This window comes from Aethalodelphis obliquidens, unplaced genomic scaffold, assembly GCF_003676395.1.
Source record: "Aethalodelphis obliquidens isolate GAN/ISIS:26980383/991018 unplaced genomic scaffold, ASM367639v1 scaffold5, whole genome shotgun sequence".
NCBI classification, from domain to species: Eukaryota; Metazoa; Chordata; class Mammalia; order Artiodactyla; family Delphinidae; genus Aethalodelphis; species Aethalodelphis obliquidens.
In genome coordinates this window covers 18,803,720-18,831,493 of record NW_020837949.1, presented here as the reverse complement: position 1 = coordinate 18,831,493, position 27,774 = coordinate 18,803,720, and the positions used below count along the sequence as shown (strand labels likewise).

Sequence of the window (27,774 nt, the reverse complement as noted above, 5' to 3'; positions counted from 1 at the left end):
AGTCAACCCTTTCTCATCCTCCAACCACCCTTGACTTCTCTTTGCTATTTGTGACCAGCTCACTCCTCATCCCCAGGCTTTGCCTACCTCTTTTCTCTAGCCTGAAATACCTTGTTCCTTCCTTTCCATGAATCCAAACCTGACCCATCCTCCAGATCCCAGTTCAGGCTCTCCAACTCCTATTCTCCTCCATTGTCTTTTGCACTTTCATCTCTTGGAAAATCACTTGTTTCTTGTTCTGAATGATGTTATCCCAACTAGATTATCATTATCCCCTGGGAAAAGAGACCATGCTTTATACCAAGAACATTGCTTGGCAAGAAAAGAAGTACTATAGCTGCTAATTTTGTTGCTAATATACTTCTGTCTCCCTCCTAACATGTAGCACTATGTAGTTTGCAGGATAGTAACCTTAAAGTGCTTTTGAATTATGTGTGTGGTATGTGTGTGTATGGGGGGGAAGGGTGGAGTTGGAGATATTTCTTACAAGTGCTAATGCTCACCTATTCGTTGATTTATTTCTCCTCTCTGGGTTCCATTACGTATCAGAGGGAATTGATAACCTGTCCATAGAGTTATATTGATTTGATGTATATAAGTCAACAAACATTCCTTTATTATTTAGTGTTAGCTTGGGAAACAAAGATGCCCTTGGGATTTCATAGTCTAATTAAGCACAACTGTTGTATACTTCTTTCCCCTTCCCTGCTATTTTGTTTTGCTCTGAATATGAAGTCACAACCTCCTAAATAAACCTCATAAAAAGCCAGCTGTACTTATAAGATATATTAGGCACAGATTTTATTCAACCATAAATGATCCTCTACTCAAAATGTTAAAAATAAATACTATTTGTAATTTACATCATATGTATTTTCCAAGTTTTCACTTGGCAAATAAATTTTATGACCACTTTTGTGAATTCTAAAGGGATATAGTTTTTCTGATTGACCAAAATTTGACCTCATATTTTCTTTGTTCAAGCCTACGTATAAATTCTACCTAGCGCTTGAGGCTGCCAGAGCTCCGAATATATTTCCCAGCTGGTTATATAAGTGTATTTGTCTTTTTCTGAATGGTAGAATGGAACCTTTTGAAATTATCTTCCTACACTTGGAGTGGATCATCTAGTGATTAGTGACATCAGATTGGATTAATTTGTTGTATTTTCTTGGTGGAGAGGGGATATTCGAAATATTTAGGTGTCATGTATGTATATGTTGTAAAAGGACCCTGAGGATCTAGCTTCGTACTGCTTCTCTACACACACACATGCACACCCTTCTTCCCCAGCCGTGAAGAACCATGTGCAATTCCCCGAATCCCACACCACTTCATGTTCATGCTCCTCCATCTGCCAGAAGTGCTTCCCTCCCCAATCTTTGTCAATCGACAAGTTGCTATTTATCTTTCTGGACTCAGTTCAGTTGTAACTTCCTCTTTCTCAGGACTCCCTCCACCCCTTCGACCCCAGTTCAATTAACTCTTTCCTCCTCCGTGCTTCTATTGCCCAATATACAGATGCCCAAGGTAGCAGCACCTATGAGCCTTTATTGTCCTTGTTTGTGAACTTGTGTGTCTTCTGCGACTAATATCTAAGATGGCAGGAGGGCAGGAAACTTGTCTCATCTGGCTTTTGATCTCCTAAGTTAGCCTAGTGTTTGGCATAGAGGACATATTTGCTTAATAAATCTGTATCTATTTAATCAATTCGTTAAATTCCCAGCTCTTTCCCCTCAAAACGTCTAAGCCTTCTCAACAGTTCTCATCTATAGCAGTGGTCTATGGTAATATTGCCAACAGTACTGCTACATCTTCACATTTTAAAAATATACCCTAAGTGAAAACCATTATAATGGAAGACTTACACACTCACAGATGGTATTCTCAGACAAATTTTTGAAGGGGTGCCTATTCATTTGTGTGATGGTTGGACATAAATTGTTTAAAATTGAGATTTAACATGTGTGTGTAACCACCGACCAGATGTCCCTCCCAGTCCCCCCTCCTCTCTTGCAGTGGGTATTAATCTGGGTTCTCAAGTGAAACAGAACCATCTCTGGGGCAGATGGCTAGATAGATATGTTCTAGGTGTTTCTAACAGGAGGACCTAATGAAGGTTAGGGAGAGTCTTCCCACACAAAGGAGTTTTTAGCTGAGACCTGAAAGATAAGAAAAAGTACTCTAGGAAAGGAAGACAAGGGACAGAACTTTGCAGGCAAGCGCAAAGCCCTGAAATGAGAATGAAGAACTGAGGCAACGCCACGTAGTCAGATGTTAGACAAGCAAGAGGAAAAAATGGCAAATAGTGAGGCTAGAGGGGTAGCTAGAAGCCATGCCATGAAGGGCCCTATGGGTTACATGAAGAATATGGGGCCTAGTGCATTAAAGAGCTTTAAGTTGGTAGAGACATAATCAGATAGAACTTTAACTTTTTTCTTTTGATGTTAAATTTACGAACTGTGAAGTGCACCAATCTCAAGTGCAAAAATTTTTTACACATGTTTTTACTCGTGCACTAGCTACCCACTCAAGGTATTTCCAGCACCTGGAAGGTTCTCTCCTTCCCATTCAGGACCCACCGCCTCCAAGGGTAGCCACTGTTATGACTCCTATCACCAGAGATTACTTTTGCCTGTTTTTGAACTACAGTAATGACAAAACCATACAGTTGTGCTGCTTTGTGTCTGAATACTTTCACTCGGCATGCACGTCCATGTCACGTGTAGTAGTAGTTCATCCTTTTTCCTTGCTCTGCAGTATTCCGTTGTATGAATATACCACAGTTCATTTGCCCATAAACTATTGATGGACATAAGGACCACTTTTATTACTTTTTTAAACTATTATAAGTAGAACTGCTATGAGGACTTGTGTTCATGTCTTTTTGGTGGACATAAGCACTCATTTCTGTGGGAGACATAACTCTTTTTTTTTTTTAAAGATTCATAAGGATTTTTTTTTTTTTTTTTTTGGCTACACTCGGTCTTCATTGCTGCATATGGTCTTTCTCTAGTTGCGTTGAGCGGGGTCTGCTCTGTTGTGGTGTGCAGACTTCTCATTGCAGTGGCTTCTCTTGTTGCAGAGCATGAGCTCTAGGTGTGCGGGCTTCAGTAGTTGTGGCTCGTGGGCTCTAAAGCGCAGGCTCAGTAGTTGTGGCGCACGGGCTTAGTTGCTCTGCAGCATGTGGGATCTTCTCGGACCAGGGCTCGAACCTGTGTCCCCTGCATTGGCAGGTGAATTCTTAACCACTGGGTCACCAGGGAAGTCCAGACATAACTTTTTAAAAGGTCACTCAGCTTTTGAGGTGGAGGATGATTAGGAAGAGCATAGACGTGGCAGTTTCCTCAGTCACCAACTCCCTGGATGCATAGTCTTTTACCAGTTAGCTTATTAAAGGAGCAAACCCATTCAGAATATTTTAAACATCAAGCAAATCAAAATATAGATAAAAAAACAGAAAGCAAAATTTCCTTTTGATTTCTGTCATTACTGTCATTGTTGTAGTTGTTATCGTTTATGGCCAACCACAGCTTAGAGCTGATGGTAATTGGAAGGGCAATATGGAATGACAAGTTGTGGTGACTTGTAGTTGGATGTGTCCCCATAAGCAGAAACATTGTTGTCATCGTCAGACATTCGTCAAGCCCTCTCCCTCCACAGTTGCTGGTGTATATGTATGGTGTAGTGGGGTGTGTCTCAAGTGGCGAATGGATTTACTCTATGTTTTCTTTCAAATTCTTCCTAAAGTAGTTTTCCGGGACCCTAGGTTCTCTGCAGCGTCTCTGAACCATCCCTGATTCAAGGGCTAAAACAGAACACATACAGAGACTGCATTTTCCAAACTAAAGTTTTATGAGTTTGTACTTCCTGAATTGTGTGTGTATATATATTTATGGATTTCCATTATAGAAAATAATAGTCAAGTGAAATTAGGAATGTTTTGGTAGCAAAGTCTAAGACTTTTAGTCGTAATAAGTGTTCAGTCTTTAGAGCCATGGGAATTAAGGTACAGTAATGTAGTAACAAAGAGGCCATGGTCTGATTCTACTTTACCAAATCAGGCTTTTGACCCACTATTTTACATTAAAATTATACTCTAAATCTGTCTTTTCATTCTGTTCTGAATGTGCATTAATTCATCTAATAAACATCTTTTAGCACCTCCAGTGTGCCAGATACCTTGCTACTAGGCAGTAGAGATATGAAGGTATAGTCACTGATCAAAAGGATTTTGTAGTGTGACAGAAGAGACTGTAAATAAAGAAGTGAACCAGTAGTTGCCATACCCCATTAGGGCTTGGGCTAACTGGACAAGGTCTTCAGTGTCCAATGATCTTCATTCATTCATTCATTAAAATTTTTAAGTTCAGAACCAAAGAGCTGGTCCTTATATACTGTCCTCTTATTTTAGATTGCTGATATATCCCTGTAAGAAACTTTAGTTGTTTATTTTTCATAGCAGTGGTTTTTTTTTTTATTGTCTCAGCTATCCTGGGATTTTTTTTCCTTTTCTCATTTTTCATGTCATGCTCAGACTTATTACCTGGTAATAGGTTGCAAGAAATGAGAATTGAGTTATTTTTAAACAAATATCAATCATTTGTGATATGTTTAATAGAAATTATAATGAATAAAATCAGGGTTTTACTTACTATGAAGTCATTATAGTCAACATTGGCAATTCCCCAAATTAATAATGAGACAATAAATCATTTGTGATACCAAAGGGATCAAATAAATAAAAACAGGATTGACCTTGTTAGAAATTTGATATTTTCAGTATTTATCTGTCAGAGCCACTGATTTGGAAATTGTTGTAAATTCTTGGGAAATGGAATCTTTTTTCCCCTGTAAAAATATGCATCATTTGGCAAACTACAGTGTCATTTTCCTTGAAGAGAATGTAGTGATTGATTATCCAGAGTGCTACCATGACAAGGTAAACCAACCAAATAGCTAGAAAATTGTATATAATCATATAGCATCACATAAGCTAATCATTCCCTGCAGGTACTTCCTGTTTACCCCCAAAATCTTTATCTCCAGGGGATATTCCTCTGTGCCTACAATCTCCCCTTCCTCTCCGACTGTCATCAGCACAGTTCTCATCACCCAAAAACACGGGCATAAATACAGACCAAACTGAACCACCCAAAGAGACTTCCAAATGCAAAGATGCCTGTATCTAGTATCCCTCACATATATGACATCCCTCACATTATTTATATGGGTTGACATTATTAGTCCTGTTTCTTTGATTAGTAGTATTGTCCTGAAGATCCTAAGAAATTATAAAACAAGCAAAGGAAGGGAAGGATGGGAAGGTTTTAGAAAATAAGAACACCCGTCTCACTTTTGAGAAGTTGATAATCTAATCAGGAAGAACAAACACACCTAAGATGACCTGGAACAGTTACACAATATTCCCCAAGTCTGCAAGCACCAAGACACCGATTGAGCGATGAGGGCCAGTAGAGTAGAGGAGCCATCACATTATCCTTGGTTACCAGAAGGCTAGATGGAGCCGTCAGAAAGGAAGGGGCTACCCAAAACTGCCCCAGTGTTGATTATCAGTAGCGTAATTGGGAATAGAACCAGGCCCTTTCTCTCAATAATCTGAGCAATTTCTTTGTGCTCATCTTCCCTGCAGTGTTTGTTAGATTTCAAACGGCTTTTGTTAGGATGGCTGCACTCGACTCTCCTTTATTAATTGCTGTCCACGTGTTGTAGGATATCCTGTGCTCTTAATCAGGATGAGGATTTTTGATTCTTCTTAGCAGCATGGGGACATGTAGCTAAGCAGAATCAATTCCTGTCACTCACACACAAACACAGAGGAACAGGATTATGGATCAGGGTGAAGCTGCAGTGCTTTAATCTTAAAATCAATACAGAAAAGGAAGTTGAACTTGTGGGGATTCTATAGAGACTGTAATTTGGTTTCCTATGCAGTTGCCTTACACGGTATAACTGCTCCTTCCTTTTCACCTTCTGATTATTTTACTTGGAGTGTGGGGAGAGGAGAAGGAAAGAAGAAACCTCTAGAACCAAATAGTCCTGAATAAGCATGCATATGTAAGCTCGTAGCTCAAACTGATCCTCCGTTGTGTTGAGAAAAGCTGTACATGTTTATCCATCCTTTTTATGTTTAGAAGAAAAAAAAAGCTAACCCAAATGCTGTACCCCATAGTCTGTATTTAAGCATAATAAAATGCCTTTGATTATTTCAAAAGTTAGTGTCAGGCTGGAAAAAATATTTTTAATGTTTACTTTTATGGCTAAGTCTACATTGCTTATGGAATTCTATATAAATAAATACATATTCATCAAACCAGTTATTGACCAAAGGATTCCAAGCTTCTAAGCATGTGATTAATATTTACTCCAGTGTAATTGTGCTTCTTTCAAAAGAGGCATGAACTAATGGTTTAAACAACTCTGTCTTTTCTTAACCAAAGATTTAGAATTTACTGAACATGCCTCTTTTCAGATATAACACCAGTTTGCTGCACAGTACTATCAGTGTCTAAGATGGGCTTATTTTTTCCCTTGGATATTCCTTTAATTCAGTTTAAAAACATGTCTGAGTCTCTTTGGACACTGCTTCTACAGTGACAAAAACAACAAGAAATACTATGATCTCATGAGAAAAGTTTGAGGCAGAAAGGTATAGCTAAAAGAGCAAAGTCTGGAGCCCTTGCTTTGTTTCTTTCTTTTTCTAAGCCTGTTTCCTCCTCTTTACACTGGGGATGATTAAGGGATTCAGCCGATAGGTAGGTGCGTTGAGAGGATTAAATGACATAAAGCATGTACAGTGCCTAGCTCAGCTTCACACTTGTAAGAATCTAATAAGTGTTCATGATTATCATGATTATTCTGTGAGTTTCAAGTGAGGTAACATATGCTGTATATGTGAAAACATTCTACAAGCTGTAAGGCACAATACAAATGTTAGTTGTTATTCTTAATAGATTGATGGTTTTGAAACTTTAAAAAACAAATCCTAGAAGGCTTTTTCTTTATGCTGCCTGTCACGAGTCCCTCATCTCAAAGTATAACCCTGGGGGTGATAAATCAGGCTCCAACTGAATATGCATTTTCTTTCTTAAAAGCCGCAGAAATATCTTGTAGATGCCAAGAATTCCATGAAATCAATAGGAAATTCCCTGTCCTGTGTCCTTCCATAAAAAACACTTTCTCAGGTCTTTGGAAGATTAGCACTATGTAAGATACTTATTTTGTTGTTGTTTTTCAGGAGTATTTTTAAATGTCACATCCTTCTAGGAAAGCTCAAGTGTCTTAAGTGATCACATCCTTTCAGTAGCCCTTCCTTGTCGTAAACATTACTCGAGTCAAAACACTCATGAGTTTCTTTGTCCTCTCTGTGTTCTTTTCCAGAGCACAATCATTGTAGAGAAGACAGTGCAAGACCTCATGAACCTGATGCATGACTTGAGTGCCTATTCGGATCAGTTCCTCAACATGGTGTGTGTGAAGCTACAGGAGTACAAGGACACCTGCACTGCAGCCTACAGGTAGAGCTTCTGTTGGAAGCTAAGCAACATCAATTTAGAACTTGACCTTTGGGGTGGTGGCTGATACTGCCTTTATGGCCTAACTTTCCGTCATTGTAGAAAAGGACCATCCTTGAGTTTGTCAAGAGGCCTGATGAGAACATGTGCCAAAGAAATAGTCTCCTAGACACACGTATAGTCATACCAGCAGAGGGAATGGAAGGTACAAAGGGACAGAGCCACTTAGGACTGCCTTTGGGTGGCTTAGATGAAGTGTCAGCCTTGATTTTTATGAAAGTCTAGAATCATAAGATGTGTCTTCCTCAAGGAAATTCTGGATCTTGATTAGCCCCTCTTGTGATTCTAAAAGATCTTTAAAGTAAAGCAATTTTGAACTCTTAGTAACCCTTAATAATCTATAATATGATTTCTTTTTAGTCTGTCCAATCGTATTCCTCCTGATGTTTGACCTATAGCCTTCCTACTGTCATGAAAGGATGGTTACCCTGTTTAGCATCAATGGAAATGAAAAATCATTGTTATGAACTTGAAAACCTTTAGTTTTCCCTCTGATTTCTTTTCTCTGAGTTCACAAATCTCTTTGAGCTTGTGGAAAAGATCATAGCACTTCTTGTAAAAAGGTAATAATAGGAACAAATTATGGTCTGGTTGACAAGACATGAAACAATTAGAGAAGAAAAGAATGTATAATAAAATACGAAATTTTATGTGATGTATAATTAAGGATAGATGGGTACAGTATAGTATATCATCAGGTACTACTTGTACAATACAGACTATAAGAGCAGAAGGAATAAAACACGAAAAAGAGTGACAGGCTGATTGGAGTCAGGAAAGATCTCACAAAACGTGAGTTAGGTTCTGGACCTTAGAAAGATGGGTGAGATTTAGGGAGGTGGAAAGAATAAACAGGGGCATTGCAGGGATGAAGAGGAAGCACAAACGTAGTTGCCTGGTATTCAGAGGGAGATTAAAGGAGGAGGAGGTTTGAATGGAACAGAGTTCCTAGGAGAAGGTAGTAGGAAGTAATGTTGAATAGGAAAAGTAAGACCATATAACAAAGGATCTTAAAAAATAAGACTTGGGGGGCTTCCCTGGTGGCGCAGTGGTTGAGAGTCTGCCTGCCGATGCAGGGGACACGGGTTCGTGCCCCAGTCCGGGAAGATCCCATATGCTGCGGAGCGGCTGGGCCCGTGAGCCATGGCCCCTGAGCCTGCGCGTCCGAAGCCTGTGCTCCGCAGCCGGAGAGGCCACAACAGTGAGAAGCCCACGTACCGCCAAAAAAAAAAAAACATAAGACTTGGAAATTTAGGTGTTGACTAGTAGATGGTAAGGAGCCATTATAAGTAAACCAGGGAGCAGTGTTCAGGGAAGATTAATCTGGCCAAGGAATATAACATAGATTAATGCTTAACCTCCTTCACTCCTGCAATAAGTAATATTTATCCACAGTTACAAGAACCAAATAAAGAAAAGAAACTCAGAGAGATGCATTCCCAATAATATTTTACTTTTTTTGTTCAATAATTATTCATCAGGAATGATAATACTTTTAGGTTAAAATCATACGCATAATCAACAAGTGTGCTATACGCAGTTGTGCACCAAATGATCATTCTAATGACACTTCAAACAAAAGATATGTTAACATTTAGTCTTTTGGTAAAGAAAATTTTAATATAAATTTTTTAGATTTTACTTTGTACAAATAATTTATTTTTTGCAGAAAACTACAAATAGAGTAATGGTAAAGTACTTTAAAGCATAAAAATATATTCCAATAGGGTAAAACTTGGTGAGGAAATGAAATAGAAATAATAACTGAAAGAGAAAAATGAAAAATACCTAACCATTAAAAAAGAGCTTATTTTTGTGTATTTTAAATGTATCATGGTAGATTTCAAATCCCTATGGTATTGAGATCCTATTGGTTACGCTTAAAATAGTGATTTAAAGAGTCAGTATTTATAATGTGCCAGAATTTAATATTTTGTAACCATTAAACTCATGCTAAAAAAAAACAACTAAATTTCAATTTTAAAATGTGGGAAAGAGAATACAGTTTTTCAAAATTCCTTTAAGAGATACCCAAACGAAAATTTTAAAAGCCACTGCCCTCGTGTTAGTTGTCTAAGAGTGGAATTTCTGGGCCACAGAGTTAACTCCAAAATGGTTGTACGAATGTCACATCTACCAAATGACAGTCAAATAACATACTTTAAAAATTTACTTTTACTTTAACCTGCATTGAATTTTAAGCTTTTTTTTTTTTTTAAAGCAAGGCATGTCTTCTTTTTCTTATATTTCATTAAGGGCAACCCATAATTTCTAACAAATAATAATGCCAGTGAGTATTAATTATAATGGAGATGTTACCTCACCTGCCCAAGATATAGCAAAATTGACAATAGACTCTAAGTCCCACTGATGGTCATTTATATATTATTGTTGTTCTTGTTATTTTGAAAGAAATCTTTTTAAAAGTTTGTATAGCTTGGCACCTTATTGATTGTAGGTGACCTTTTCCTCATTTATGATCCTGCCTCACAGCAAGTCAAGTGATAGGAAGCTTACTAAACCCACAAAGCAGAGTAGTCACCGTTGAACAGTTTCTTGTTTTGAAATGATATTCAGATTGGACATAGTTCTTATTTCTGTAGTGATTCCAAATCAGTTTCATCCTTACACATGAAAACCCTTTAAATATGTGAAGATGGCTATCATGGTCCATTTAGTAGTTTTGTTTTGTTTTTCTTTTCCCCTAGACAGAACATCCTTGGTTTCTGATACGTCCTGGGTCTGCAAACCATCCCACTCTTCCTTCTCTGTTACCATTAGTCTGGTCGTATCTATCTTAAAAAAGGAGTACTCCACTCTGAGCCCAATGTTGCAAGTGTGCTCTTGTTCTTCAGCAAAACTACTGCCTTCTTTGTGCAGGACCCAGTGCCAGACACACATCATTGCATGTGAGTGTGTAGGAATAAAGAAGTCCGTCAGTTACAGGTTATACCTTTAATGAGCTTACGTCCTTGGTTGAGGATAGAAAGGAAAATAGGGGACAAAGAAATCAGACATGTATCCACAGCATCAATTTATGACAGAAAATATGGTAAGATAGGTAATGATGACATGCTCTAGGAGGAAGAAATTACTTAAAGAGGACAAGAGAGGTTTGGTGAAGGTTACAAACCTAGAGTTTGTGAAGAATGAGGAGGATTTAGACAGGATTAAAACTGAAGGAGCTAAAGGAGTGAAGGAACCAGAACAATGTCAAGGTGGTGGGGAAGAGCAGGAAAAGGATGAGCAAGTGATGAATGTTTGGGTTTTGGAAAAGATGGCTAAGCCAAAATGGAGGCTTTTGAATGCCAGGCTTAAGGAACGTGACCTTTCAAAGTTCGGTAGTGGGAACCACTGAAGGTCAGTAAACAGGGAATTCCAGGGAAGACCTGTGCTTTAGGGAGATTTTTCTGAGCTTTGTGTAAAATGGATTGGAAAGGCAAGAGTGTGGAGGTGGACGGGAGAGAGGCAGAGAGTGCCTGAATTAGAGGAGAGGCGGGGGAAGCGGAGGGGAAGGGGCAGACCAGGAAACGTAAATTAAGGGGGTAAATTTGTAGGGCATGGCCACTGGTTGGCTGTAGGGAATAAGGAAATATAAGAAGAAATAGTAGCTGAAATTAACCTTATCTTTTCTAAGCTATATTTGCAGGGATTTTTTTTTAACTTAAATTCAAGATCTCACATGTAGCCGTTAAATTTAATGTTATTTTTAGCTCATCATTTCAGTCTATTGAGATATTTGAATGAGAATCCTCATTCTGTCATCAAAAAATCATAGCTATTCCTCCAAATTCCGTGTCATTCTTCATTTTATTAGCAATCTTTTAGTTTCTTTGTGTGTGTCATTTTTTAAAATGTTCAACAGGACAGGGCTAAGTTGAGAGTTTTGGGGGGCATACGTCTTGAGACTTCCTTTGAGATTGATGACCATATATTACTCGGTACTTCAGGGGTTCATATGTTTTTCTTTTTTTTTTTTTTCCACTCCATAACTTTTAGTATATTTTTTAACATCTTTACTGGAGTATAATCGCTTTACATTGTTGTGTTAGTTGCTGCCTTATAACAAAGTGAATTAGCTATACGTATACATATATTACCATATCTCCTCCCTCTTGCATCTCCCTACCACCCTCCCTATCCCACCCCTCTAGGTGGTCACAAATGACCGAGCTGATCACCCTGTGCTATGCAGCTGCTTCCTACTAACAACTATCTGTTTTACATTTGGTAGTGTATATATATCAATGCCACTCTCTCACTTCATCCCAGCTTACCCTTCCCCCTCCCCGTGTCCTCAAGTCCACTCTCTACATCTGCATCTTTATTCCTGTCTTGTCCCTAGGTTCTTCAGAACCATTTTTATTTTTAGATTCCATATATATATGTTACCATACAGTATTTGTTTTTCTCTTTCTGACTTCATTCTGTATGACAGACTCTAGGTCCATCCACCTCACTACAAATAACTCAATTTCATTTCTTTCTATGGCTGAGTAATATTCCATTGTATATTGGAATATACATCTTCTTTATCATCTTCTTTATCTTCTTTATCCATTCATCTGTCTGTGGACACTTAGGTTGCTTCCATGTCCTGGCTATTGTAAATAGTGCTGCAATGAACATTGTGATACATGTCTCTTTTTTTTTTTTCCACACACACACACACACACACACACACACACACACACACACACTGTATTTTATTTTTATAAGAGATAAACTGACACCAAGCATTGTAAATGGATGACCACAACAAAAGCAACACTGATTGCAATTACCAAACACGAAACACACTCATACTGTGTCATAATATTGACATTCAGTCCAGGAATCCTCCACTGTAACAGCTCCTTTACTTTGCAGTGAAAATTGATTTGTATATTTTTTGCCTCTGAGTCCTTGTGGGATTTTTTTTTTTGATTCAAACAGAAAGTCACAAAAATTATAATCATCCTCATCAGTTCACTCAGTCCCATGTAATTAATTTTTTTTATCTTGATCTTTTGTTAGCACTTTTATGACTTCATCAGTTTTCCATTAGACTTCTGAAAATGCTTACTCATTCAGTTCAGCAGTATAGTCAGTTACCAGAAACCTGTACTTGTCAGTCTTTTCCATGAATTCCTTGAAGATGAAACCCTTTTATAGGAACATTTTTGCAAAACCATCAGAGTACACCCAGAACTGTCTGTAAATAACAAAAGACTTTAAAGTGACCACAGTTAAAGATTTGATGAAAGTTCATAGTAATGCAATAGACAAGGAAATTTAGTTATTTCTGAGATATACATTTTAAAGTAATAACTAGAATTATGACTTATAACATTATACCAGAACATATAAGATTTTTAGAAATTTCATGTAATGTCTGAAACATTTATATTAACATATTTACATACAAATAACCCAATAGAAAGATTAGTATTAGTTTTTTTTTGTTTTTTTATATTGCAGGTTCTTATTAGTCATCAATTTTATACACATCAGTGTATACATGTCAATCCCAATCGCCCAATTCAGCACACCAACATCCCCACCCCACCACGGTTTTCCTCCCTTGATGTCCATACGTTTGTTCTACATCTGTGTCTCAACTTCTGCCCTGCAAACCGGTTCATCTGTACCATTGTTCTAGGTTCCACATACATGCGTTAATATACGATATTTGTTTTTCTCTTTCTGACTTACTTCACTCTGTATGACAGTCTCTAGGTCCATCCACATCTCAACAAATGACTCAATTTCATTCCTTTTTATGGCTGAGTAATATTCCATTGTATATATGTGCCACATTTTCTTTATCCAGTCATCTATCTATGGACACTTAGATTACTTCCATGTCCTGGCTATTGTAAATAGTACTGCACTGAACATTGTGATACACGTCTCTTTTTGAGTTATGGTGTTCTCAGGGTATATGCCCAGTAGTGGGATTGGTGGGTCATATGGTAGTTCTATTTTTAGTTTTTTAAGGAACCTCCATACTGTTCTCCATAGTGGCTGTGTCGATTTACATTCCCACCAACAGTGTAGGAGAGTTCCTTTTCTCCACACCCTCTCTAGCATTTATTGTTTGTAGATTTTTTGATGATGGCCATTCGGACTGGTGTGAGGTGATACCTCATTGTGGTTTTGATTTGCATTTCTCTAATGATTAGTGATGTTGAGCATTCTTTCATGTGTTTGTTGGCAATCTGTATAACTTCTTTGGAATAATGTCTACTTACGTCTTCTGCCCATTTTTGAATTGGGTTGTTTGTTTTTTTGACATTGAGCTGCATGAGCTGCTTGTATATTTTGGAGATTAATGCTTTGTCAGTTGCTTCGTTTGCAAATATTTTCTCCCATTCTGAGGGTTGTCTTTTCATCTTGTTTATGGTTTCCTTTGCTGTGCAAAAGCTTTTAAGTTTCATTAGGTCTCATTTGTTTATTTATGTTTTTATTTCCGTTTCTCTAGGAGATGGGTCAAAAAGGATCTTGCTGTGATTTATATCATAGAGTGTTCTGCTATGTTTTCCTCTAAGAATTTTATAGGGTCTGGCCCTACACTTAGGTCTTTAATCCATTTTGAGTTTATTTTTGTGTAAGCTGTTAGGGAGTGTTCTAATTTCATTCTCTTACATGTAGATGTCCATTTTTCCCAGCACCACTTATTGAAGAGGCTGTCTTTTCTCCATTGTGTATTCTTGCCAGCTTTATCAAAGATGAGGTGACCATACGTGTGTGGGTTTATCTCTGGGCTTTCTCTCCTGTTCCATTGATCTATATTTCTGTTTTTGTGCCAGTACCATACTGTCTTGATTACTGTAGCTTTGTACTATAGTCTGAAGTCCAGGAGCCTGATTCCTCCAGCTCTGTTTTTCTTTCTCCAGATTGCTTTAGCTATCTGGGATCTTTTGTGTTTCCATACAAATTGTGAACTTTTTTGTTCTACTTCTGTGAAAAATGCCATTGGTAGTTTGAGAGGGATTGCACTGAATGTGTAGATTGCTTTGGGTATTATAGTCATTTTCACAATGTTGATTCTTCCAATCCAAGAACATGGTATATCTCTCCATCTGTTTGTATCATCTTTAATTTCTCTCATCAGTGTCTTATAGTTTTCTGCATACAGGTCTTTTGTCTCCTTAGGTAGGTTTATTCCTAGGTATTTTATTCTTTTTGTTGCAGTGGTAAATGGGAGTGTTTCCTTAATTTCTCTTTCGGATTTTTCATCATTAGTGTATAGGAATGCCAGAGATTTCTGTGCATTAATTTTGTGTCCTGCTACTTTACCAAATTCATTGATTAGCTCTAGTAGTTTTCTGGTAGCATCTTAGGATTCTCTATGTATAGTGTCATGTCATCTGCAAACAGTGACAGTTTTATTTCTTCTTTTCTGATTTGGATTCCTTTTATTTCTTTTTCTTCTCTGATTGCTGTGGCTAAAACTTCCAAAATTATGTTGAATAATATGTGGTGAGAGTGGGCAACCTTGTCTTGTTCTTGATCGTAGTGGAAATGGTTTCAGTTTTTCACCATTGAGAATTATGTTGGCTGTGGGTTTGTAATATATGGCCTTTATTATGTTGAGGTAAGTTCCCTCTATGCCTGCTTCTGGAGAGTTTTTTATCATAAATGGGTGTTGAATTTTGTCAAATCTTTTTCTGCATCTATTGAGATGATCATATGGTTTCTCTCCTTCAGTTTGTTAATACGGTGTATCACATTGATGTATTTGCGTATACTGAAGAACCCTTGCATTCCTTGGATAAACCCCACATAATCATGGTGTATGATGCTTTTAATGTGCTGTTGGATTCTGTTTGCTAGTATTTTGTTGAGTATTTTCGCACCTGTGTTCATCAGTGATATTGGCCTGTAGTTTTCTTTCTTTGTGACATCTTTGTCTGGTTTTGATATCAGGGTGATGGTGGCCTTGTAGAATGAGTTTGGGAGTGTTCCTCCCTCTGCTATATTTTGGAAGAGTCTGAGAAGGATAGGTTTTAGCTCTTCTCTAAATGTTTGATAGAATTCTCCTATGAAGCCATCTGGTCCTCGGCTTTTGTTTGTTGGAAGATTTTTAATCACAGTCTCAATTTCAGGGCTTGTGATTGGTCTGTTTATATTTTCTATTTCTTCCTGGTTCAGTCTCAGAAGTTCGTGCTTTTCGAAGAATTTGTCCCTTTCTTCCAGGTTGACCATTTTATTGGCATAGAGTTGCTTGTAGTAATCTCTCATGATCCTTTGTATTTCTGCAGTGTCAGTTGTTACTTCTCCTTTTTCATTTCTAATTCTGTTGATTTGAGTCTTCTCCCTTTTTTCTTGATGAGTCTGGCTAATGGTTTACCAATTTTGTTTATCTTCTCAAAGAACCAGGTTTTAGTTTTATTGATCTTTGCTATTGTTTCCTTCATTTGTTTTTCATTTATTTCTGATCTAATCTTTATGATTTCTTTCCTTCTGCTATCTTTGGGGGTTTTTTGTTCTTCTTTATCTAATTGCTTTAGATGTAAGGTTAGGTTGTTTATTTTAGATTTTACTTGTTTCTTGAGGTAGGATTGTATTGCTATAAACTTCCCTCTTAGACCTGCGTTTGCTGCATCCCATAGTTTTTGGGTTGTTGTGTTTTCACTGTCATTTGTTTCTAGGCAATTTTTTGATTTCCACTTTGATTTCTTCAGTGGTAACTTGGTTATTTAGTAGTGTATTGTTTAGCTTCCATGTGTTTGTATTTTTTACAGTTTTTTCCTGTAATTGATATCTAGTCTCATAGCATTGTGGTTGGAAAAGATACTTGATATGATATCAATTTTCTTTAAATTTACCTAGGTTTGATTTGTGACCCAAGATATGATCTGTTCTGGAAAATGTTCCATGAGCACCTGAGAAGAAAGTTATTCTGTTGTTTTTAGATGGAATGTCCTATAAATATCAATTAAATCCACCTTGTTTACTGTGTCATTTAAAGCTTGTGTTTGCTTATTTATTTTCATTTTGGATGATCTGTGCATTGGTAAAACTGGGGTGTTAAAGTCCCCTACTATGATTGTCTTACTATTGATTTCCTCCTTTATGGCTGTTAGTATTTGCCTTATGTATTGAGGTGCTCCTATGTTGGGTGCATAAATATTTACAATTGTTATATCTTCTTGGATTGATCCCTTGATCATTATGTAGTGTCCTTCTTGGTCTCTTGTAATAGTCTTTATTTTAAAGTCTATTTTGTCATATATGAGAATTGCTACTCCAGGTTTCTTTTTTTTTTTTTGCAGTACACGGGCCTCTCACTGTTGTGGCCTCTCCCGTTGCGGAGCACAGGCTCCAGACGCGCAGGCTCAGCGGCCATGGCTCACAGGCCCGGCCGCTCCGCGGCCTGTGGGATCTTCCCGGACCGGGGCATGAACCTGTGTCCCCTGCATCAGCAGGCGGAGTCTCAACCACTGCGCCACCAGGGAAGCCCTCCAGGTTTCTTTTGATTTCCATTTGCATGGAATATCTTTTTCCATCCCCTCACTTTCAGTCTGTATGTGTCCCTAGGTCTGAAGTGGGTATCTTGTAGACCACATATATACGGGTCTTATTTTTGTATCCATTCAGCCAGTCTATGTCTTTTGGTTGGAGCGTTTAATCCATTTACATTTAAGGTAATTATCAATATCTGTGTTTCTATTACCATTTTCTGAATCATTTTAGGTTTGTTATTGTAGGTCTTTTCCTTCTCTTGTGTTCCCTGCCTAGAGAAGTTTGGTGGAACTGAATTCTCTTAGCTTTTGCTTGTTTGTAAAGGTTTTAATTTCTCTGTCGAATCTGAATGAGATCCTTGCTGGGTAGAGATCTTGGTTGTAGGTTTTTCCCTTTCATTACTTTAAGTATGTCCTACCACACCCTTCTGGCTTGCAGAGTTTCTGCTGAAAGATCAGCTGTTACCCTTATGGGGATTCCCTTGTATGTTGTTTGTTGCTTTTCCCTTGCTGCTTTTAATATTTTTTCTTTGTACTTAATTTTTGATTGTTTGATTAATATGTGTCTTGGTGTTTACTCTTTGGATTTATCCTGTGTGGGACTCTCTGCGCTTCCTGGACTTGATTGCCTATTTCCTTTCCCATATTAGGGAAGTTTTCAACTATAATCTCTTCAAATATTTTCTCAGTCCCTTTCTTTTTCTCTTCTTCTTCTGGGATCCCATAATTCAAATGTTGGTGCATTTAATGTTGTCCCAGAGGTCTCTGAGACTGTCCTCAATTCTTTTCATTCTTTTTTCTTTATTCTGCTTTGTGGTAGTTATTTCCACTGTTTTATCTTCCAGGTCACTTATCCATTCTTCTGCCTCAGTTACTCTGCTATTGATTCCTTCTAGGGAATTTTTCATTTCATTTATTGTGTTGTTCATCATTGTTTGCTCTTTAGTTCTTCTATGTCGTTATGAAACGTTGCTTGTATTTTCTCCATTCTATTTCCAAGATTTTGGATCATCTTTACTGTCGTTTCTCTGAATTCTTTTTCAGGTAGACTGCCTATTTCCTCTTCATTTTTTGGTCTGGTGGATTTTTACCTTGTTCCTTGATCTGCTGCATATTTCTCTGCCTTCTCATTCTGCTTAACTTACTGTGTTTAGGGTCTCCTTTTCTGAGGCTGCCGGTTCATAGTTCCCATTGTTTTTGGTGTCTGCCCCCAGTGGCTAAGGTTCGTTCAGTGGGTTATGTAGGCTTCCTGGTGGAAGGGACTGGTGCCTGTTTTCTGATAGATGAGGCTGGATCTTGTCTTTCTGGTGGGCAGGACCACGTCCGGTGGTGTGTTTTGGGGTGTCTGTGAACTTATTATGATTTTAGGCAGCCTCTCTGCTAATGTGTTGGGTTGTGTTCCTGTCTTGCTAGTTGTTTGGCATGGGGTGTCTAGCACCGGAGCTTGCCGGTCATTGAGTGGAGCTGGGTCTTAGCGTTCAGGCGGAGTTCTCTGGGAGAGCTCTCGCCGACTGATATTACATGGCCCTGGGAAGTCTCTGGTGGTCCAGTGTCCTGAACTCAGCTCTCCCACCTTAGAGGCTCAGGCCTGACAGCCAGCCAGAGCACCAAGACCCTGTCAGCCACACAGCTTCTGGGAAGTCTGAGGTCTTCTGTCAGCATTCAGTAGTTGCTCTGTAGGACTTGCTCCACATGTAGCTGTATTTTTGATGTATTTGTGGGGAAGAAGGTGATCTCCATGTCTTACTCCTCCGCCATCTTGAAGGTCCTCTCTCGTCACACAGATCAATCAAGGAAAAGCTTGAAGGCAGATTTAGGGAAATCTTCCATTACTCCTGTTGCTAGAGGATCCACATTTCATCTGGAAAGGACATAAATCTGGCAATCTCACTTCTGGCCTAGCCCATCCACCTTTTTTCTCTTTGTGCTTAGTCTGTTTCACTTGCTCATAGCAGGCCCTGTGCAGAGGCCTTGCCCCAGCCCTTCAGACCAGAGTTCCTCGTGAAATGGCTCAGCTTCGGGAGTGCACTGAAGCTGCTCCTCACAGGACGCTCAACTCAAGATCTCATGTGTTTTTCTAACAATAAATCCAGACTCTAGTTCAAGAGAAGTCTCTGGGGCCTAAATTTGAATACCAGCTTTTTCACCTATTAGCTATATGACCTTGAGCAGTCACTCAGCCTCTCTGTGCCTTAGTTTTCCCATCTGTGAAAAAAGATAATAATAGTTTTTCCCTCATAGGATTGTTTTGAAAATGTTAACCTTTTAGAACTGTTTTAACAAAATATTAAGCCCCACCTCCCAAATGATTAGCTGCTATTTTGATAATGACAGTGACGATGATGACAGAGATTACCTTTACTACCATCTATGACCACACCCTATATTGCATCATCCACTCTATAAGAGACTTAAATTTCTTACTGGTGTTCTCCCAGTTCTTGGAAAATACCCATTGCTTTTGGTTCTTGGTATATTGTGGTCATCAAGCATCATGATCCTTCCCCGAAGAGACTGTACCGCTTTGGTATCCCTCATGGCCAGATTCTCTGGAATGATGTCCACTTATTGGTGCCCACTATCACATCATTCCTTATACAGGGTATTATCTGTAGTAGTCTCCCACAGTTGCTGAATTACAGGCCCTGGATGAATTTATCTCAGGGTTGGGAAAAGTAATTCTGTGAAGCTTTGAAGGGAATTAAATAGAAAATGATTTACATAGTTGTTAACACAACAGCGTGCACACACACACACAACATATAACCCCATGGTGCCTTTTACCTATTACTTAATCAGGTTTTCCAGGCTCGGAAGAAAGTGTTTCCTCATTGTACGAGTCTGAAGATGCAAAGTGTCCTTACTTCCTCTCTTCCCATTTGTTGCCCTCCCCCAGATTGGCACCTGCTGAAGAGTAATTAGGGCAGTCCTAATTTGGACAGCCAAATCCTGATTACAGTGACAGGAAAAACAGGAAATGTTCTAGTTTCGCTGCCAGCAAATGACTGACTTAAATAGAAATCCATATACAATTCAAATGATCCAAAATGCTGTAACACTGGGGAAGGAGGAAGGCAGCAGGGAAACATTTCCATCCGATTCTTTCTCAGCAGATATCTTTTACTGAAAGGATCCAGTCCATAAGCTCACAATGCCCTCTGCTGAGAGCTGGCATGTTTTCCAAGTTTACCATGAGAACCTGAGTGTCCACTGGGAGTTTGAAGATCTGGGGAAAGGTCAAAAACATCTCACCTTTCTCTGAGCCCCTCACTCTGGAGAGAAAGCCTGTTTTATGTAATGATGTCATGTTACGTGCTTTGGATAAAGAGAGGTTTCCTAAAAGTGAGGTGAGGACTAGAAGTCTTTTCTTAATTAGTCACACCCCTTGGGGCTTAAAGGAGAACTCAGCTGAGAATTCTCTGGAGCTCTGCATTAGTGATCAGGCAGTTGGTCTGTTGGTCTGCTACTTCCAAGCTGAGTGCTTCTCTCCCTTTGTCCCCCTTTTGTCCTGAGGTACGAGCAGCAGCTTATGTGTCCCAGAATAGTCATTTGACAGTGGAAAGTCACAGTTCTTTAAAGTTTCTGTCTGTTCCAATTTAGCATCAGTTCATCAGTCAATTTTTTTTTTTTTTTTTTTTTTTTTTGCCTTCCTGCATTGTGTTGGGCCTGGTAGAAAATACAGATAAAACATCTTCTAATCTTAGAGGCTCAGTTGACATAAGACACAAACATGTTTTTATTAGGGGAAGGTGTAACCATCCCCAGGGTCCATGTTTTACTACTTCTCCAAAGAGGCCTGAGAACTCATGCCAGGGCATGAAGGAAGAGCGACGTGGAGATAAACTTGTGATCAGCCATGGCAGAAACCAGCTCTGGCTTAGGGCTGGACACCTTGTTGACCCTCAACATGTTTATTGAGTGAAGGAGGAGATTCTTGACAGACCAAAGAGGATGAGCAAGCAGTAGGGACATGATGCGTGGAGGAGGGGTTGAGAAATGAAAATGACTGGGGTGAACAATGCAGTCGGGTAAGAATGAGCAGAAAAGAGTTTTGTTTTGTTTTTTTAAACTTCCCATATTAAGTACAGGAGCACCATCATAGGTCTTGGGAAGGAAGATGACCTACCTTGTCTGTCATCACAGTGGTATCTTTAAAAGGTCTCAGTGGCCCCCTTGTGCCAAAGAGCAGAGACTAGACACTGTAGGCTGTGACGGCTTGTGAAGCCCTTTGGGTTTCCTGTGTAGACAGAGACCAGGATCCTGAATGAATGAGAGTCTAGTTGAGCTGGCCTTGCTGTCTTTGCCAGCTAAATAACTTTGAACCTCAGAAGAGCCCAGGGCATGTGCCAGAGAAACCCTCTGCAAGCTCCATGCCAGCCTGTCTTCCGCTTTGCCTCTTGAAACTGCTATATGAACCAACTGTGCTATATGAACCAAACTGAACCAGCCCACTCTCTTGGTTCACCTACCATTGATACATTCATTTTTATTAAATAGTGAAGAGATACAAAAGAACGTTTATAAAATATGTACAGTATCTGGTTCATAGAGAGCACTCAGCAAATGAGAGCTTTTATTATGTGCTCCTGTAACTTACTACCCATAACTATTTTGATATTTATCCCAGTGTATTGCAATTCAAAATTTCTTTATTATGTGTTATTTGATCAGTTGTTGGTTTACATGTCTTTCTCTCTCAAATACCGTTTTTCAACTGTGGACTCGCATCAGAGTTATTTGGGGAGATCTTAAAACACACAACCTGGATTTCCCACACTAGGCCCACAGAGCCCTGGGCCTGGGCAAGAGTAGTTCAAAAATGTCCCCAAAGTGTTTCACGTATGTGTTACTGATCTCAACTCTGGGGCTCTAGAAGGAAGTTACTATGTCTTTTTCCACATAATTGTCCCAACATTTAGCATGATATCTGCATTCAGGCCTTTCCCTCATGTTTATTGATCAAGTGAATAGCTTTACTTTTGTAGTGCCCGTCAACTGCCTTCCTGCCAAATACAGATGCTACCCACCCAACCAGGCGTCCCACGAATTCCCTAGCAACAGCCAGTCTTAATTTCCCTGCACCTAACTCAGTCTACCGTGATCAGTGAGGAGCCAGTTGCAGTCAGTTTGAAGCAAAGCAAACTGAACTAGAATGGAAATACACACTCTGGAAAGTACATGGTCACTGCTCAGGGGACTTTATAGTCATCGATTCATCTCGTCAGTCTAACCTTCTGAAGGTTAGAGTCTTCCAACCTTACAAATGAGAAAACAGAGGTTCAGAAAGGTTCATAGCATTTATGTATGAACACAGAGTATGCAGGTCACAGAGTATGCAGATGGCTGTACGTGCTTGAGGAGCTAAGTCTGTCTCTGAAGCCCAAAGAAGAGGCAGTGGAATTAAAGAGGAAATGGGAAACTCAAGCAAAGTTTCAAATAGTTCAGAGAGACATTATAATTGGAGCACAGACTCCAGAACAGTCACTGTAGGCTCAGTTCAGGCTGTACCCTCATCAGCCACTAAAGTTACTTAATCTCTGTAACTTGGTATATCATCTGTCAAATGGGAATAATAACAGTGCCTACCACACAGGGTTGTTATCAGGATTGAAAGAGTTAGTATATGTAAAGTGCTTAGAAGAATGCCTAGTTCGTGGTAAATACTAAAGAAGTCTCAGCCAATGTTATTTATTGTTGCTGTAAGTGGTGGTCTTGTTATTATTTACTTTTAAATTAATTCATTGATAATATTGTTGATGTTTCCTAAGAAGATGGCAAAAAAGTATTTTTATGCCATCTGTTACATCCCTGATGCTTTGTGCTTCAGTAATATCAGTCATTCATTCATTCAGTCTGTTACTTTATTCAGTAATTATTTATTAAGCATTTCTGGAGTCCATCGTTACTCTAGAGCTAAGAGTCTAGAAGTGAATAAACTAAGCAACGTCCTGCCTTATTGGATTTTTACACTCATTAATAGAAAATAATCAAGTATCAAACAAAATAAGTTTCTCAGAAATTTTACATTCTTGGTCCACTCTATGATTATTGTCTTCTTGGTTTTTTAAATATCAAACAATTACGACCCTTCATATGAGAGCTTCTCTATTTAAAGGTTGTTATTAAATTATCCCCAAAGGTTACCTGCTGTAAGCTCTGAAATTCCAAGTCCTTTTCCCTGGATCCTCTTGAATTGTTTCTGTTTCCCATCAACCATCTCCAGAGTTATCAGATGTTTCTTAAGTTGTGATTCCAAGGTAGAAATACATAGCATAAAGCTCTCTTTATGATGAGTGTGATGTGAAAGACAACCTGATGTTTCTTTGCTCTTCCTATTTATTCTGCTCCATCTTATCTTAAGAGATTTTTTAGTTCCGTTTTTGTGTTTGTGTTTGTTTTGTTTTAATCAGCAGCATAGTACCAGCTTTGATTTCTGCATCCGTCATTGTCATGATCACAGTGTTGCTGGACGATGCACTGTAGTTTGGCCAGCTACAGGTCCAGTCGTTCACAGTTGAAAATTGACTACAGTAGCTTAATTTGGACCAGCCTTGTCCGGGGTTTATTTATCTAGCTTGGCTCCTAGTTTTTGAAGTGTCTGAAAGATTCAGTCTGGGAAAGTAAACATCATGCCCAGGCTGCCCACCAAACAGTTGAATCCAATTAGCCCCACCTGCCCCTGGTTGTTTACCTAATGAAAGACTCAGCACCCCAGCTGTATCCAGGGACCAGGCACACTTGGATTTCCCAACTGTTCCAGAGAGGAAGCAGTGCACATCAGAGCCAGTAGACACCAGCAGATGTTTTCTGAATGAAATTCACTCAGCTGTGTCTAGAGGGTGGACTCTTCCCATAGCAGCCTTATCACCTGTTCCAAGAGGTATACCTATTTTCCTCTTCCTCCTGGGAACAGGTACAAATAGTTTCACAGATGGCTCTGTCTGTGGCCCATTGAGCTGTGAATTAATTAGTAGATTATGGTCCTGGTAGTGATGACTGACCCTACTCCTCTTGTGGAATAATTATTGTAGATTTAGTTCTCCTTTTTTGAGGCTATTTAGATATATCCTGGAATTTTGTAACCCACATAATCCCATTTATCTCAAAATTATAAACTAATAAATACAATTAGTTAGGATGGGAACTTTGCCATTTGAATGAAAAATTCCCTTTAGGGTAACCGTATGTTGCTAATCAGTGCTAATATTTCAAATCAGAATATTTGGAATTGCTTTTGGGATTGATGTTCATTACAATATGAATTAATAATTTATTGTTGAGGGCAATATATAGGTAGGCAGCGTGCTAGTTAATTTGGATTACTGTTTTTTAATAAGGCAGGATCTATGAATATTAGTGAAGGCAGTAATATGATACCATATTATTGAATTAAACCAGTCTTAAAAAAATACATAAGTAAATGATGTGAGTACCTTTAACATAGTATCCCACTAAGCTAATTTTTTCATTCCAGCGAGTGCTAAAATGAAAAATTCTAGATCCCGAAAACGTACAGTACCATCTCACGCGTACAGACCCAAACTGTCTCCTGAACCCTGGGGCAGATGGGGGCCAGGGTGGATGGGCTCAAAGAAAACTGAGTTGGGTTTGGACTTCTAACTCTGTGGCGCAGAATTTGACTTGTAGTGTGGGTATAAGAGGAATTGAACCGGTCAGCCACAGTTCTTTGTACTTATGGACACTGAAATTTAACTTTTATATAATGTTTACATGTCACAAAATATTCTTCTTCTTTAGAGTAAGAAAAAACATTAAAAAATGTCAACCGTATTCATAGCTTAAAACACATACAAAGTAAGCTAGTGGGGCAGATTTGACAGACAGACCATAGTTTGTCCAACACATTGTGTTGGACAGAGTCCTAATTATGAGGTTATAAACAGTAAGTATGAAAGGAAGGCTTTTATTCATTTGCTTTCCAAGGGGGAAGATTACTGTAGGCTGACATAGTCAACAGAGTCCTCCCAGAGAAAGTGAGGTGTTGAGGAGACTGTCCAGTAATAGGCCACCTATGAATAAGTGAAGGGGAAGGTTTGACAATAATCACTCCTTGGTTCATTTGTCTTGAGTCAGGACTTTTTTATGTTGGACTTTTTTTTTTTTCCAGAAGGGGACAGACCTGTATTCATTATTCTGACTCGTACTGAATTCAGACAGGTATAGAGAGACCGTGGCAAAGTGATCTGTAATTTGGTCAAAATGCCAGATGGCTTGATGGCTCACCTAAGTCGTTCAGTGCAGAGAAATAGTAAAGGAAAACCACTAAAATGGTTTTAGCTTAATCAGTTACCCAGTCTCCTAAAACTGAAGAGGGCTTATTTTTATGTCCAGTTCAGCTCTTATACACTTTCCAAATACCAGGTATTGTGCTAGGTGCTAGGAGCCCAAAAGCTAATGAGAAATCAGCTCTGTCCTCAGAGAACTCATCATCTAGTAGGGGATGCTAACTTGTAAAGAAGTGTGGTAGGACCACTGAGAGCAGAGGTGTGTGTAAGGCAGTGGTTCTCACCTTTGAGTGTACATTGGAATCACCTGGGAAACTTTTAAAAATGCTGATGCCTGGGTCCCATCCCCAGAGATTCTGATTTACTAGGTCTTAGAAGTGGCCTGGGCGTCCAGTACTTTTTTGTTTTCTTTAAAGCTCTCCAGGTGCAGTGAAGATTGAAAACCTCAGGTAAAGGGTGATATGGTACAAAAGAAAGGACTCAGCTGTCCCAAGGGAAGAGCCGAGGTAACGTTGGATCAGTAGAGGCAAACAAGGAAGATGGAAAAAGGCTCTCTGGGCAGAGATAATACATACAAGCAGGAAACAGTATATCCCCTTCAAAAACCATTAGAATACTCACTGCAGGTAGGGTGTTGAGCCAACACAGGCAGGGATTTGACTGGGAGTAGTGAACAGAGACGAAAAAGGAAAGCAGTAGCAGGAGATGAAGTTGAAAAGGTAGATGTTCATGCCTTGCTAGGTTTGGGCTTGGTCTTAGAATTAGACATCAGTGAAGAATTCTAAGAAGGAAAAAACATGACTGCATTTGTACAATTTTAGAAAAATGATTCTTCTGACTAATTTGGTGAGTTGGACTGATGGTCTTGAAGCTCCAGGCAAGACACCCGCTTATAAGGTTACTGCCAAGTCCAAGTGAAAAATGATGAGGGTCTAAATATAGGCTAAGGGCAGTGAACCTGCACAGGAAACAACGGATTTATAAGTTACCAAGCAGATGGAATTGGGAGGTTATGGTGTCTATGGGTAATGAGGATGACTCCGAGTTCCTGACTTAAGTAACAGGATGGATGGTTGGACTGTTGACCAAAATAGGGAATACTAGATGTTCAGTGGGAGACGGAAAGGTGGATAATAAATGAGCTCCTTTGACTCTAATTTAAATAGCTGGTAGGACCTCCAAGTTCAGTTCTCCCATTAACCTTTGTATATGCAGATCCGAGACTTAGAAGAGAGGGCAGCCCTGAAGATATTAATTTGGGAGTCTTTGGAATACAGGTGGGTCACGTCTGGCCAGAAGATGAGATTGCCCAAGTGAGACATGCAGTGGAATACCAACATGTAAAGTATGGACAGAGGAAAAGAACCCTCAGTTCGGCTAAGAAAGAGCTTAGGAGAAGATGATGATGTGGTTACCAAAGGAGTAATATTTTAAGAAGGGAATAGTCAAAAGTATCAGATGCTTCTGAATAATCAGAGTATAAAGTAAAAAAAAACACCCACGGATTGGTACAGCAGTGTCAGGGAACCGGTGGTTCTAGAACCCTAAATGCAATTGATTTAATACTGAATTTTGACTTCAGTTAGAAGTGTGGAGTGGATAGATTTAGGAAACCCTTTTCCTGCTCCTAATACATAGAAAGTCCTAATACATAGAAAGTCCAGATAAAAATATGTATCTTTAAGAATATATTTTAAATATGTAACCAAATTCAAAAGAAGGAAAATTTTCCACGTGCCTCAAATGAAGGAGGAACCAAAAGCCATAGCAACAAGCAAATGTTGAAGTTGAGAGGCCCACAAAGGTGTCAGGACCACATACAGAGGTTGTCTTCGTCTGTCTGGGCTGCTCTAACTAAATACCAAAGAGTGGGTGGCTAATAAACAACAGAATTTTATTTCTCACGGTTCTGGAGGCTGGAGTCCAAGATCATAGTGCTGGAAGAGTAAGGTCGCAGACTGCTCGTTGCATTATCACCTGGCGGAAGGGGCTAGGGAACTCTGTGAGATCTCTTTTATAAATCATTAATCCCATTCATGAGGGCTCCACCCTCATGACCTAATCACTTCCTAGAGGCCCTACCTCTAAATACTGTCAAATTGGTGGTAGGATTCCAACATGTGAATTCTGGGGGGACACAAACATTCAGACCACAGCAGAGTTGAAGACCCAATAGGGGCCTAGCCTATTAACACCTGCGTGGCCTGAAATTTTATCAGTGCAGAAGTTGTGCATGGGGTTTTTCCACCTACACATGGAACCAGGAAAATTCTGTGCGTGAGAATGAACCACCCTACTTGGAGTAGAAAAAGTGGCCCCTAAAAGAAATCAGAATCCTACACATGTGACATGTGCAAGTAAGGACCTCAATTTGTACCGCCCGTGTAGGGAGAGAAAATTTTAAGCCAAGGCAAGGAAGGAAAAAAGAATCTTAAAATCTTATTTGGAACTGGTGAAACCTTTAGGATCCAGGAGAGGCAAATG

General features: G+C 39.1%; 1 protein-coding gene across 1 annotated transcript in view; it reads left to right on the top strand.

Moving 5' to 3' along the window:
* The window catches only part of EXOC4 (exocyst complex component 4), an 837,065-nt gene that overhangs the window by 658,610 nt on the left and 150,681 nt on the right, over nucleotides 1–27,774 (top strand). Inside the window, exon 12 of the mRNA XM_027101893.1 lies at nucleotides 7,402–7,538. Within this exon, the coding sequence (XP_026957694.1) occupies nucleotides 7,402–7,538 (137 nt within the window). The remainder of the gene's footprint in view (nucleotides 1–7,401; nucleotides 7,539–27,774) is intronic.